Raw genomic sequence first — 15,639 nt, forward strand, 5'->3', positions numbered from 1 at the left:
GAGATGGAAGGCAAGGACAAGCATGCCCCCTGGTCCCTCTGCTGGCAACCCAGCCCTTCTTACAGAGCATGGCTAACGGGACCTGACAAGCCCAGTGCCCTAAGCATACTCCAAGGACTGCCGGATTTCTGGGACTCTGAGGAGCGACATCATACCCCATAGCCCACAGACACACCCTCACCCTTCTGCTAGTGAAAATCCTTTACCACAGCAACAGCATCGCTTGCCAGGATGTCCCTCATGTTGAGCACAGTGTAATAGGCCACATTGGTCAAGATATACATGATGGTGACAATGGGCATGGAAATGCCAATGGAGAGGGGCAGATTCCTGCAGCCAAACACAACAGTGGATCCATTAGTCCCAGTCTCATCCCCATTGTCCTGTGATTCTTAGACTGCCTGCACCAATCCAGGGCCGGGGCCTCTAAGGCATTCGCCCAGTGCTTTTGCCTTGAAGTTGGAGAGTGGCTTATACTCAAGAACTAAAGAGCGTCAGGTGGAAGAGTATCACATTCAGAGAAAGGCCTGCATACAAAAGGGAAAGGATTAACAAGTAACCATGTCATAGTGTGATAGTAGCATGGGAAGCTTTTGTTTTACTCAAGGTTTCTTAGTATCAGGCTTCCTTCCCCAAGATTATCAACACTGGAAAATTTGTCTTAAGGTTAAATAGAAAAGAAATTATGGAGGGAAATTGTGAAATCTAATCTCGAGAGAGAGTAAGACAGGCCCTCAGTAAGAACAATATGTATACCTGAACAAGCAATCAGAAATATGCCCACCCCACTCCCTTAGTTAGAGAACCTTCAGTGCTACCCTAACCCTTGGCCAAGAGAAAGACTTAAAGACAGCTCATAGTCCCTCTGGCCCAAAATAAGCCATGATCTTTATAAATGTTCTTTGCAGTGAGACTTGGAGCAGGGTGGGGGTAGAGAGGGGCAAATAGTCAAGTCATTCAGCTTCTGTCCAGTAGGTGGAAGCACCACCCAGGCCTCCCATCAGCTATTGTCTGCTCCCAGGGTTGTAACACTAGATGTTTATCAAGAATACTCTTGTTTTTCAAAGCCAAGAGGAGTTTATTATTATTTTGACTTAAAAATTTCAGAAACCTCATTTCCTGGCAAATCTTAGTTCCTAGAGTCACTGAATTTTAGAGCCAGAAAAGGCTCTGAAGTCTTATAGTTCAACTCCCTCAATTATAGATAGGGAGCAGGCAGAGATGGCAGTGAATTCCCTCAAGGTCACCCAGCGAATCAGTGGAGAGACAAGTCCAGGCCCTCTGACTCCCTGGGCAGTGCCTTTCACTCTCCGTGACTACAGGACAATTCAATGGTGTCCTGAAACAAACAATACCACTAAGTCACTTAGGAATTTGAGAAACATGGGATCAGAAGGGAAAGGTTTCTGGTACTCTGTGACCTAAAGTTATAGGAATAAGGGTAAGTGAAAATCTATCAAGGAAAGTCAACTTTTTTAATTTAAAAAAAACAAGCACATGATAGCCTACTTTGATTAATGCAGAAATGCCCAAATAAATGTGAAAAGCCCTGTAAAACTTTTTTTCTTAGTACAAGAAAGTTCACCTCTTAGCCCTGTTACTGTGATCATGGACCAGTTACTTGTCCAGCCTCAGGCCTGTCAAAATGATGCTGACAAAACTGACCAGGTGTATGCCATCAGCACATAGTAGGGGTTCAGTAAATGACAGCTGCCATCGCTATGGAAAGTTGATAGTGAAGTACCTACCTCTCAGGGTTCTGGATCTCTTCAGTGACATAGTTGAGGGTGTCCCAGCCAGAGTAGGAGAACAGAGCCGAGTACAGTGCCAGGGCAATGTCACCCACTGAAAATGATGAACCCTCAAAGGAATTTTCAAAGTGAGTCGAGGCTCCTGGAACCCAGAGAACACAGCAAGGCAGAAGGATTAGTGGCCTGTACCCCAACTACAAGGTGACTCAGTAAGGGAGAGGAGGAATACAATAATAGAATGCCTGTGGTTTCGAACACCTTAGCAGTAAGGGTACCAGTGAAGGAATGGGGAGCAGAAGAGAGACACCGACAGAAATGGGCCAGAGTGCAGGGATCAGCTGCTGCTGCTGCTAAGTCGCTTCAGTCATGTCCACCTCTGTGCAACCCCATAGACAGCAGCCCACCAGGCTCCCCCGTCCCTGGGATTCTCCAGGCAAGAATACTGGAATGGGTTGCCATTTCCTTCTCCAATGCATCAAAGTGAAAGTGAAGTTGCTCAGTTGTGTCCAACTCTGTGTGACCCCATGGACAGCAGCCCACCAAGCTCCTCTGTCCCTGGGATTCTCCAGACAAGAAGACTGGAGTGGGTTGCCATTTCCTTCTCCAAGCACCCGGATCCTAACAGGAAGGACCCTGGTGAATTTCTAGGGAAAAGAACAATAGAGCAAGAGGGCTAGAGAACAGGAGTGATGCAGTTCTGTCTGCTCCCCTCCTAACACCACACAGCTGACACGGAGTGGAGGAAGGGCAGGGTTCAGTGTGCCCAGTCAACAGAGTAGTTACAGGCGTTCACACCTGGAAACCGGGAGAGGAGTGAGTACCACAGGTTCATTTCTGCCCATGCCCATTCCCAGGGGGAGAACAGTCACTGCCACAGCACTGGGCTCGACAGTCTGCAAAAGCTGGCTCAAGATCAACCTCCTCTGAGAGGCAGCATGCATAGACACAGCAGGACAGGTTTTGGGGTCAGTCTGCCTGGTACAGATTTCAGCTCCATGATTTAAGCTGGGGCTTCCCTGGTAGCTCAGATAGTAAAGAATCCCCCTGCAGTACAAGAGACCCAGGTTCAATTCCTGGGTCAGGAAGATCCCTTGGAGAAGGAAATGGCAACCCCCTCCAATATTATTGCCTGGAGAATCCCATGGACAGAGGAACCCGTTGGGCTACAATCCATAGGGTCACAAAGAGTTAGACACGACTGAGGACCCAGCATGCACAACTAGGGACTTTAGAGAATTCCTTGGCTGTCCAGTTGTTAGGACTCTGAGGCTTCCATTGCAGAGGGCACAGGTTCAATCCCTGGTGGAGGAACTAAGATCCCGCAAGCGCTGGGGCATGGCCTAAATAAAAGGGAATAATAACAGTACCTATTAAATGAAATCATGCACAAAGGCTACTTAGAAGAGTACAGCTCATGGAAAATGCTTAACAAACGTGAGTTGCTGCTACTATTATTTCTTACCCTGGCCAAGTCTAACAATGCCTGCGATGATGATGGCAGTCAGTGCCAATACTTTAGCATAGGTGAAAACATCTTGCACCACGGTTCCCCACTTGACATAGGCACAGTTAATGAAGGTTAAGAGACCTGAAAGAAAAACAAAGCTGATTGGTGACTGACCCTCCCATCCAGAGGGCCTTAGACACCCCCCCACCCCCCCGCAAGCAATGTTTCTAGTACCCATCACCAAAACAGACCCTTTGGCCAAAGACAGAGGTGTCTGGGCTCTGACCTGCTCTGCACTGGAAACCTCTGCCCAGAATTTCCTCACCATTATCATTCAAAGACACTTGCTGAGCACCTGGGTGCACAGCAATACACACACACACACATACACACACTCAGCACTTATATAAGAGATACAAAGTGACTGGATCTGCTTACACACAAATGTGCTCACAGCAATAGGAGGCAACTGGTGGCAGAACAGGATTAGTGATGTGTTCTGGCTGTTGGCTCTGAAAAGTCACAGTCTCTCCCCATCTCCAGCCCCATAGCCCCTTATGTGGGCCCAGGAATAAACAGTCTCATGCTGTGGATCACTGTTAACCTTGATGAGCCCTGCTGTAACTTATCCAGTGTCTGGCCCAGCAGGTCAGGATTTGTGACCAGGATTAGGCTGGAGGCCAGACTTCCTGCCTCTGCTGGCCTGTTCAGCTGCTTGTTTTCATGCTTGGAAAGATTCTTGAAACAGGTTCCTATACAAAGGGAACGGGGCATTTTTCCTGACTAGGCAATGCAAAAGTCAGAGCTATGGCCGTTCCTCAAGTCCTGCCACCCTGGGGTAGAGGCAAACTCTACCTGGAAGAGCTCCAGCGAAGTTCATGGACTGCCCTTAGAGCCAGGGTTCTTACCCTAGGGCTTCCACAGGGCCTGAAATCCTCTGTAAAGTGTTATGTTCACATGTCCAAAGTATATGCATTTTTCTAAGAAAAAGGGTCCATAACTTCCATCAGAATATCAGAGAAATCCACTATCCCTCTCCCACAAAAAAAAAAAAAAAAAAAAAACACGTATAATCCGCTACTTCAAAAGAAGAAAGAGCGCGGAAGCCCAAACAGGCTGTGAGGTCGACCAGTAGCCCGAGGATGCGCCCGGGGTTGGTGGGGAGGGGACAGAAAATCAAAAGAAATAATTCTGAAATTCAGCAGAATGTCCCTCAACCCACACCCCCCAACCTCTTAAACAAGCAGGCAGGCACATACCCCGTAGCTTTCCTGCTGCGGTACAACAGAGCTTGGCACTGCTCCCTCCTTCCCAGCTCAGCAACTGGGGCACCAGGAGGAGGGCTGCCTTCCCAGAGAGAAAGCACTGCACCTGCCTGCTTCTGGCCCCCAGCTCAGCCCCAGAGACTCCCTGCCTCCATTCTGGCGGTGGTGTGGCCCTTAGGGTTCCCAGCCATCCTGGTTTTCTGTGTCCTGGTCTCAACACACTCTGGCTCAGGACTACTTCCTCCTGAGGGGCAGGAAAGAGCAACCAAGCTGTCTCACCTTCTGTCTCCCCCTCCCTCAGTGCCCAAGTCTCTTTCTGTTCTTCCAGAAAGGGGGCTTTCCTGTCCCAAACAAACATTAGGCCTTTCTGCCTAATAAACAAGACAATGAACAACCAAACCTTATCACAGGGCTGGGCAAAAATGCACCCATAACTCCAGGCCAATGCAGTGTTAAGTTAATAATTAAAGACACAAGTGTGTAGTCGCCACAAGCACCCCCACAAAATGGCCAAATCTTTCAGATCTGCTGATCCTCCTCAGCCAGTCACTCATCCTTCACTCCCCACTGGCTTCTGCCTCCAGCCATTCAGCAGCCCTCCTGCCACTTCTCCCCATCCTGTGCCTCCAGCCCTTACCCTCAGGCTCTGCTGCTGACACACAAATATAACTTAAGCCAGGCTGGATTAGAAACACCAGGACAACTGGAGCTGCCGCATTCACAAAGGACAGGATCCCATAATTATAATGCACAGTTAGGGACTTCCCCGGTGGTCAAGAGGTTAACAATCTGCCTCCGGATTTGATCCCTGGTTGGGCAACTAAGATCCCACATGCCTCAGGGCATTAAGTCCGGGCACCATAACTAGAGAGAAGCCCCCACACAACAATGAAGACCCAAAGCAGACAACATTTTTTTAATTTAAAAAAAAAAATCATGGTTAGCCCTCAGCATCAATGGGTGGGAGGCTTAAGGGATTGGCTCTAGCTCTGAGTCAGTCTGTAGCCACGTTCCACAAGGTTCTGTTCTCAGCTCTGTCCAGGGAGCTGGACAGGGAAAAGCCGACCCATTACCTTTTACTACAGCAAATTCTGAAAAGAAAATACAGGGGTCGTTTACATTTTAATTCCCACAGCTTCTCTAGTCTACTTCCATACCCATTCCTTTGACCACCAGTGTTTCCTCCTCCCCAACTCCTGAGCCTTTGTTCTCAGCCATGGACCCACCATCACCCCCTGATCTGCTCTCTGTATTGAGCATGGGAGGCTCCGTTTGAATGAAGAAGGGAATCCTCTGGAAAGAGCGCCAGCCCTCATCTTCCCCAGCGCTCAGCTGCCTCCAGGGCCTCTTGGCCGTGAGAGCAGGAAACGGGTCCTGCAGGCAGCAGTGCTGACTGAGCTCTTTGTCCCCACCCGCAGCGGATACAGCTGACCGGTGGCCCCGGAGCCCAGCCAAGTGCACTGTTCTTGAAGTGGAGCCTGACCTCCTGCTTCAGAGGCAAGGAAGTGGGTGGGGTAGGGCCTGGGGGTAGGATAATATAAGGACAAGGGCATTTAACCTCAAGGATCAGGGATGCCCTACCCTCCTAGGTACAATTCAGTCTCCACCCAGTGCTGGGCCAAGTCCACAGGAAGATGGCCTGAAAATCACCTCGGACCCTTGACTCAGGTGCACCTCCAATCCTGCTTTGACCCCTGCTTTGGAGGAAGAAGCAACTGTGAAGAAGTCACTCCTATAATTTCTAAAGAGATGCTCCTCAATGGGCATGAAACCTAGTCTCCATGGACACCTAGAGAAGGAGGATAGTTCCAGCAATAAGGCCCAGCGTCAACTCTAGAACTAAGAGCAAGGAGGGTACCTGCATGGGCTAATCCAGAACAGAACAACTCAAATGCCAATCAAGAGCAGCTAAATGAATACAATGGAATACTACACAGCAATAAAAATGAATCATCTACAACCACAGACAAAATCTGGAATACGCTTCACAAACATTAAGTGAACAAGCCAGACACAAGAGGACATACCCTTTGTGTCTATTTACATAAAAACAGGCTACTCTATGCTACTAGAAATCAGAACAGATTTCCCTTAAAGTGTGCATGGTGAGCATGGGGGAAGTGACTTGAACAAAAGAAAGGTTCAGGCGGCTGCTTTCTGCAATCTGAGGACACGTCAAGCTGTACACTTATAAAATGTGCAGTTTCTTCTCTGTATATACACTTGAATAAAGAATTAAAATTGAGGTTAGCTTGCTTTTAGCAAATCCATCCAGGTTATTAAAGATCCTCCTTTCTTCCCTTCATATTTTGCTAACCAGTTTTAACAGACGAGCCTAGAATCTGGGCAGGAATCAACCTCAGATGACCAGCGCAGAATGCTCAGAATCCACCTCTTTCTCTTTTTTTGGAAAGCCAGGTTATCACTTGTGGTGGGCATAGTAGTGACCCTGAGAAGCAGAAGAGTCAGCAAAAGACTTCTCGAAAGACTTGACTAGCTACTGCTGGCTTTGAGGATGGAATCTGGGCAGCCCCTAGAAGCTAGAAAAGGTGAGAAAATGGAATCTCCCCTAGAGCCTCTAGAAAGGAACCCAGCAACACTGACACCTTGACGTTAGCCCAGTGGGACCCATTTCAGACTCCTGACCTACTGAACTGTGAAATAATAAATTTGTGTTGCTTTAAACCACTACATTGGTGGCAATTTGCTGCAACAGCAATAGAAAACTAACACATCACTGAACAGCTTCCTTTTTACACCCTATTCTCCAAGACCCTGGAGATGCCTAGTGGCCATTGTCATCACAACTAATTATAAAGCCTTTCCATTTGCTTGAAGGGGGTAGTTGTTGTTGTTTAGTCACCAAGTCGTGTCTGACTCTTCACGACCCCATGAACAGAAGCACCTCAGGCTTGCCTGTCCCTCACCATCTCCCAGAGTTTGCCCAAGTTCATGTCCATTGTAAGTGGGTAGTTAAAAACATTTAAAGCAATGACATGCTTTATTACTACCTCAACTCTCTTGGTCTTGTTTCTTTGTTGGCCTAGATCTATTGGCTTGTTGGGTTTTTATTGAACCCTTTCCAAGGTGAGCAATTCTTCTGCAGTAAAGTTAGAGAAAAAGGGGGACTGTGGTGTCTCCTTTCTCTCTACCATCTACTATCACAGATTTAGGTGACCCTAGGGCATCCAGCCTTTCTCCTATTCTTCTGACTTTGAACATTGCTCTCAGAACCTTTTGTTGACCTTAGTCACTTCTTCAGGTATTAGTTTATTAACCTGCAGGACACTCTCCTCACAGGTCTGGGCCACTCCTATATTTATTTAGTCTTGATTATGTCATCTCTCATTATCTCTTGTATATCTTGTTTCTAAAAATCTAAGGTCATCAAAAATCAGTGAGTTCAACCACATCATCTTCTTCGGATGATTCTCCTATTCTTCCTAAAAAGAGATAATGTCACTATTTTATCAGAGTTTCATTTTGAAGACACCCCCGATCTTTGTTGTTTTTAAATCCCTGGCTATAAAATTATAATTCCTTGCCCTGAATTTTCCTGCAATCTCTTTGCCTAAAATTTAGAATACATTTTGGAGGAAATTTAGCTTTTTTTTTTTTTTTCTGGGAAGTACCAGCTCTGAGAAGGCATAGTCACTTCCTCACAAGGATTCCACATTTCCCCTGGTTATAGAAAATAATAATAATTAATCTTTATCCTTTATATATTCACATTGAAGTCTTTATGGATTACATACCTTGATGTTTTGGATTTGATTTAAATAATCTAGCGGTGGGTGATGAAAGGCTGGGTGGAGCATAGACAGTGATAAACCAGTGGTGACAGTCATTGACCTGGTGTTTGAACCCTGAGAGTTCATCGTATAATTTGCTCTACTTTTGTATATATGAAAATTTCCACAACAAATCATTTTTTTAATGTAGAGAAGTACTGCTTCTGATAGAAAGCAACTGATTTTAGCCAAAGAAGCTCAGGGAATTGAAGTTTCCATTGCTACCATATTTCCCTTTTGTACAAATTTTATGATCTGTACTTAAGAGGAAAGTAAAATATTTATTCTTCTCATCTGATGCTGTGCAGTATACGCCCATAATTACATCATTCCCACTTCTTTTTGCTTTTGTCCTCTTGTTCTCTTTACCACGCTTCTTCCTTTAGGGTGAGGGGTTTACTTCCATGCTCTTTACTAAGGGAAACCTTCAGCAGAAATCCCTAGGTAAAACCCAAGAGCCCTCTAACAGCACCATGTAGTAATTCCTCCCCTAGTAAGCAGACGGGATTAACAGAGGGTAGGCCCCTGGCACCCCTTCTAAGAGATGGGCCACATATCTGTAATGAGGAAGGAAGAGACTTCTGCTTACTTGTGAGCAGCAGCCCTCCTGTAGGGAGAGAACTGGAAGCAGTAGCAGACAGTATTGTCCATTACATTTGCGGGGAAAGTGAAAAAGGAGAGGGAAAATCCTCTCCACAGGTTTCTGAATCTTGGTCCTGAAATTTCCCTCTCACTGCAATCAATCCCAGAGGGAGCAGGCATCCCTTATTACCGCATATCCTCCTACAAGTACCTCCCTTTGATACACGACAGCAATCTCAGCTCTTCTATAGGTCCATCACTTTTGAACAAGGTATGCATCCCAAGTAGCTCAGTGGTAAAGAACCTCCTGCCAATGCAGATGTGGGCTTGATCCCTGGGTGGGGAAGATCCCCTGGAGGAGGAAAGGGCAACCCAAGTATTCTTGCCTGAAAAATCCTGTGGACAGAGGAGTCTGGTGGGCTACAATCCATTGAGTCTCAAAGAGTTGGATACAACTGAGCATACATGTGTGCTCTTTCACTGTCATATCCTAATCAAATATGAAATTGCTTCTTCCCGCAGTAAAAGTAAAAAGCAAATGTATTTATTAGCCTCACTGAATGCTGATGAGTCCAAAAGCATCACTCCCAGTCTTCTAGCTTCTACAAATGCATTACTGAGCAACTTTTCACCTTTCTTCTTCTTTCCCTATAATATCTCATAGCCTCCAAAATACCCAGATGAATACTTTTATCTGTGTATTTTTCTCCTTTCCTCTAAAATTTCAGTTTACAGTTTTATTAAATGCACCTCTCCCAATCTCTATGAAATCTGCTCCTCACCAGAGTGTCTCTTTCTGGGTGTCTTAGCATTTACATTTCAGCACTCAGTTCTGTGTTCTTTTTCTTCCACATTCACAGCCTTCAAATGACAGAGATGATGATTCCACCTGCCACTCAGTTTGCCATCTCAAACTTCAAAGTCAGTCGTGACACGTCTCACATGTCTTCTGACTGGTGACATTATTCATTCCTCAGTGGTCAACAACAGGATAGCAGTCCCTGAGCTTAACTGGGGTGAGCAAGCTCTTTGTCACATGATCCTCAAGAAAAACCACCCGTCTCTGCATTAGGCCAGGCTGTGTGTAGTCAGAGTCAACGGCTGCGGAGCAGCCTGGCCCCTTAGATGGAACATTCACACCTGCCAACACCAGACGCCTCCAGGGTACACTACCACAGCGGGTCCTCAGCAGGGCCAGATGTAAGCTCTCCAAAATAACCTCAGATCTGCTGCCTTAAGCCAGACATTTCATGTGCTCCCCCCTTTCTCTACTACGGCTTGCTTTTTGTTTTGTTTTCTGGTTGTGCCACATGGCTTGCGGGATGCTTAGTTTCCCAACCAGGGATTAAACCCAGGGCCATGGCAGTGGAAGCACCATGTCCTAACCCCCAGACCACCAGGGAAGTCCCACCACTGCTTGTTTTGGTTTTTGTTGTCTGATGGTGGTTTACGACTCTCTCTGCATCTCAAAAATCCCTTTTTCTTCTTAGCTTCCTTGATGGGTTATGTCTTCCTTCCAAGGAGCCGCTGTATTGCCCAGATAACAGATGACCCTCAGACTCTTTTACCTTTACAGGCTACAGAAATTTTGCTTACTGTAGCATCATGTGTGACAGCATCTGGCAGGAAGACACACAGAGCATAACCCTGTGGGTCACTCGATCAGACCCCTCCCACTCTGCCTACTGGACTCAGCATTTCAGTCGCCGTGGCTCCGCACCGCCCAGATGAAGCAAGCCAACAGGCAGGCTCGCCTATTAAAGCACTCCATCCGCTCCCATCTTGAAGCTAGCGAGTCCTGGTTAACTGGATTCTTACTGGTTTGCTCAGCTAGGTCCAGTTCAGGTTCTAAGAAGCGGGACAGCAAGCCCAAGTCAGCATCAGAATGGCCCAAGGAATGTGAACCTGCAGCTCTGGGCCTCCACCTCTGCAATTCATAGAAGGGCTGAGATGGGGCTCCCCTGGGGAAGTCTGGTTATCTGCTTGCCTCCGGCTACCTTAGTTCATCACAAAACAAAATCCTCACATACAGAACTACCCAGATCAAGGCAAGCCCAAACCCTCACTTTGCTCTCCTGGCTCCACAAAGGCATCACTTGACAAGCTTTAACAAAGTCCAGTGCTCGGGCCCCACCCAGGCCAAAGAAGCCAGGCTCTGGGGTGGAGCCCAGGCATCGGTATATATTTAAAGCTCCCCAGGTGATTCTAAAGCTGCCAGCTGAGAACCTCTCTTCCCAAGGCCCCCGTTAGTTCTCCTCAGCAGCAACTTTCTGCTTCCTCAAGCCTTGTCCTCCAAGTCTACTCCCATTCTTCTACCCAGTGGTTCAGAGTTATTTGATTGACGAAGAAGAGAGGGAGAGGAAGGGGCCATGAATGTTTTTTAAACCCCCTTGGTGACTCCAATGTTCAGCTGAGATTGGGGCCCAAGCTCCTTTACCAGCCTCCTCTAGGCCATTTCCTTAACCTCTTCTGAGACAGAAAGAGAACAGGAAAAGAGATTAAGGTGAACCCCTGTAAAGCCTTGGGGCTCAGGCCAGCACAGAGCCCCACGGCCCTCCCTGCTGGTGACGGGTCTGTTCCAAGGTCCATGGTGACCCCCTCCGAGAACGACTAGTCCCTGTGTTGCTGTCAATGTGGAACATGAAATGTAAGCTTCCTCGCCCCTAATGCACAATGGAAAACCCCTCTGGGAGAGGCAACCAGCTTCCAAGCAGAAAGTTCAAAGGGCAATAGGCAGCTGGGGGCCCAGCGTCACTGTTCCACCTCATTAGCTGCAAGGACATGAAGTCAGTGCTTCTGGTACCAGAAGAAGCTGCCCAAGGGCGGGGGCCAAAGCTCTCAGAGATCTGAGGTCCTCGGGAGTCCATGAGCAGCTCAAGCAGTCGCCCTCCCCTCAGCCCACAGCAGCCATCTGCACCATCAGCACCCTGAGAGCCAAGAGCAGACAATGCCCTTCTCTGCCAAGATGAACATGGAGCCGGACCTTCTGTTCATTCCTCCAGCCGACATTCACTGAAAAGCGCCTGCTGCTGCTAAGTCGCTTTAGTCGTGTCCAACTCTTTGGGACTCCATGGACTGTAGTCCACCAGGCTCGTCTGTCCATGGGATTCTCCAGGCAAGAATACTCCAGTGGGTTGCCATGCCCTCCTCCAGGGGATTTTCCCAACCCAGGGATCGAACCCACATCTCTTACATCTCCTGCGTTTACCACTAGCACCACCTGGGAATCAACTGTATGCACACATATAACCCTTTCCTCTTGAGAAAAGCACTTACTACACACAAATCACAAGGGTCAAGGATCAGGAACACCAAGACTATCTGATACTAAAGAGCAGTCTGTTCACAGCTCCCCTCCAGCCCCACATGTGTGCTGCTAGCCGACTGGTACGGAACACACAGGAGATAAACCATCCCATTACCCAAAGGCAAAGATCTAGACCAAAAAAACTGGGTCACAGGGAGGGTGAGTGTAGGCAAGACAGGAGCAGAAACATCCAGGGCTGCTAACAGTGGGCCAAAGCAGGGAGTTCCCTGGGGGTCTAGTGGTTAGGAGTCAGGCTTTCACTGCCCTGGCCCGGGTTCAATCCCTGGTTGGGGAACTCCCAAAAGCCAGACGTCAAAATAAATAAATAAACAATGGACCAAAGCACATTGGCTCCAAAGAAAGGTCAGTCAGTCAGGGCAGTCAGTCAGCTGTGTGGAGCTGGGTTTCTGGACACCTAGTCCTAACGACACCACCTCCACCTCCCCAGCAAAGAGGAGGAGGAGTCTCAGCCATCCCTGCTGATCTCGAAGCTACTTAAGATTAAAACTGCTTTTAATCATCTAAAGACAGAATACAGAAAGTCAAGGTTTTAGAAATTAACAAGATGTATATGACTGTGAGTATAACTTGCAGCAACAGATACCATTTTTGGCTACAGTTATGTCACTCACATTCTTACGTGTGTGTATGTATGTGAGTTGATCAGTCGTGTCCAACTCTTTGCGACCCCATGGACTGTAGCTCACCAGGCTCCCCTGTCGATGGGATTTCCCCAGCAAGAACACTGGAGTGGGCTGCTTCTCCAAGGGATCTTCCTGACCCAAGGATCAAACCCAGGCCTCCTGTATTGTGGGCAGATTCTTTACTGTCTGAGCCACCAAGGAATCCCAACACTGTTGCATACATTATCTAATTTAATCAAACAGAGTAGGTTTATTATCTTCATCTTACAATTGAGGGAACTGAGGCTACTCACTGGCCAGCTCCAAGACTTGTACACGCTGCACTATACCATATGCTCTATTTGCATGCAAGGATGTGGGCCAGGGAGTGGGACTATTGCCCTCTGGGGTATCAGGGCTTCTGGCTGCAAAGAACTGAAGCAATCCTCAAAGAGCTCCTAGAAGCCAGAGTAATTAGTTTCAGGAGGGGCCAAATGCACACCCCTCTGGCTGGGAAAAGTAACCATTTATAGCACCCTGGACAGGACAGCAAGGTTCCTTCAGAACTCAGAATTCATGCACTCATCCATTCATCCCCCCATGGATCCACCCATCCAACAAGCATGTGTTGAGCCTGAACCCACCGTACTCCAGACCCAGTGCCCTGGGACTTCCCTGGTGGTCCAATGGCTAGGACTCCACGCTCCAATGCAGAGGGCCTTGGTTCGATCCCTGGTTGGGAAACTAGATCCGACATGCCCTACGTAACTAACAGTTTGCATGCACAGCTAAAGATCCCACATGCCACAGCGAAGACTGAAGATTTCACACGGTGCAACTAAGACCTGGCGCAGCCACGTAAATAAGTTTTCTAAATATTAAAAATAAAAACCGTCTCCAGACTTCCCAGAAAAGTGAACATGGACAATTGCAAGAATCAGGTGCTGTGAAAGTCACTGAGAGGCAACCCATCCATTCTGTGGCAGCAAAGTGGGTTCAGTCAGACACCAGGGCCATTGCTACCTGGACCGAGTGTAGAGGCTCATGCTGGGGTTGAGGGAAGGGAGGCAGAATTCCTGGTGGGGGGGGCACCGTGTAATTACCCCAACAATGAAATCAACAAAGAGCGGAGTCACCCATGCATACAAACAACTTATTTATGCAATAATCGGTCAATGATTCCAAGATCCATTTGCAATACTAGTTAGTTCATCAGCAGCTTTAAAGGAAGATTATGCCTGTAAAGGAAATACATGCCACCCCGAAAGAAGCAGAATCTTTATTTGCTCTCTCGAAACTGTCACTGATGAAAAGGATGAAAGTATGGTAGAAGTATAGATCATGCTTCTAGAGGTAGAATCCCCTTCTACAGATGAGGAAACCAAGGCTAATAAATTCAACCTGCCTGATTCCATGGTCTTAACCACCCTGCACCACTACCTCTTAAAGGGGTGAGGGGATGCTCTGCACCATTCAAGGGACAGAGATGCTGACTCTGGGCACCCAAGCATTCCAATGAAGACCTCATTGTAGGCTAAGAATACTTCATCCAAGTTGAGAAATACATCCCCAAACCAACATAAGGCAGGCTTGTCTTTCCCATAAGCTCCTCCCTCAGCCTGAGTCCCTGCCTCTAACAACTGCCCTTCTTGCCTGCAGAGTCCACCCTTTAGAAAGCACACCTACATTCCCTCACCTGCCCTTGTCTCCACAATGCAGCTCCATGACTCCAGTGAAAAACCTGCCAAAGTGCTCCTTGACTTCCTTCTTCTCAAGTCTAATGCTGTTCTGCTCCTGATCTTACTTAACAGTTCTTCCAGAAAAGACTAATTTTGAGTGCAAACCAGCCTCTCTTGGGAGCGCTGCCTTTCCTCTGAACACTTTACATATCTGTCTCTCCCGTCAACTGTGAGCTCTGTGCGGGTCGACACTGGGTCACACTTACCCTTGTATCCCCAGGCCCTAACCCAGAACTAGGCATAGAGTAGATACCCAATAAATCTTGCAGGATGAATAAGCCATCTGTCTGAAATCTAACTCTACCCTCATTGCCCTGAAAGTTCCCTCTCCAAAGCCACCAGTTGACTTTGATCACCAGTTGATCTTCATGTTGATAAATTCAACTCCACTTGGCCCTATCTAGCTTGACCTCCTAGCAGATTGGACACTGTCAGCCACTGACTTCTCAAATTGCTCTCCTCTTTGAAGAATTCTAAGAGTATATCCTAAGCCCTTTTCTGTTCCCTTTCTTATTCTCTCCTAGGATGATCTCATCTCCTACTATGATTTCAACTATACATTGATGATTCCCAAAAGTATATCACCAGCCCAACTGTCATGATTCCAGACACATATGAATATCCAACCACCTACTCAGCCTCACCAGGCACAATTGATCCCAACAATTTCCAGCAAACCTACTGCTCCTCCAGTGCTCCCCCATAAGTAAATGGCAACACCCTTCACCCAGTTGCCCGAGCCAGATGCCAGATCAAAGTATCTTATCATCATCGACAACCTCTACCTGTATCTAATCGGTATCCAAGTCTTAACCAGTCCCTTCATCCCTAAAACATGACTCCAGTCCAAGCCACCATCATTTCTCACTTCATCATCTCTCATCTCTCTCAAGATCATGGCAACAGCTTCCTAACTGGTCTCCCTGCTTTCCATCCTGCAAAGTCAGAATAATCTTTCTAAAAATCACAAGTTCTAAAATCTAAATCACAAATATCACTCCCCTGCTTTGAAAGCCCAAAGAGATTTTTCATTGCCTTAGAAGAAGCCCACCAAGGGACTTTGCCAGTGGTCCAGTGGTTAAGACTCTGCCTTCCGACGCAAGGGGCACGGGTTCAATCCCTAGGTGGAGAACT

The 15,639-nt window shown here is 47.4% G+C and overlaps 1 protein-coding gene across 3 annotated transcripts in view; it reads right to left on the reverse strand.

The window, feature by feature from the left end:
* Nucleotides 1-15,639, reverse strand: part of SLC7A7 (solute carrier family 7 member 7) — a 34,306-nt gene that overhangs the window by 2,529 nt on the left and 16,138 nt on the right. For all 3 annotated transcript variants that reach the window (XM_013966889.2, XM_013966888.2, XM_005685276.3), the window contains 3 exons: nucleotides 3,214-3,339; nucleotides 1,749-1,893; nucleotides 207-330 (listed from right to left, as the gene is read on the reverse strand). In XM_013966889.2, coding sequence (XP_013822343.1) covers nucleotides 207-330; nucleotides 1,749-1,893; nucleotides 3,214-3,339 — 395 coding nt within the window. The remainder of the gene's footprint in view (nucleotides 1-206; nucleotides 331-1,748; nucleotides 1,894-3,213; nucleotides 3,340-15,639) is intronic.

The sequence above is a fragment of the Capra hircus genome, chromosome 10, assembly GCF_001704415.2.
Source record: "Capra hircus breed San Clemente chromosome 10, ASM170441v1, whole genome shotgun sequence".
In the NCBI taxonomy this organism is placed as follows: Eukaryota; Metazoa; Chordata; class Mammalia; order Artiodactyla; family Bovidae; genus Capra; species Capra hircus.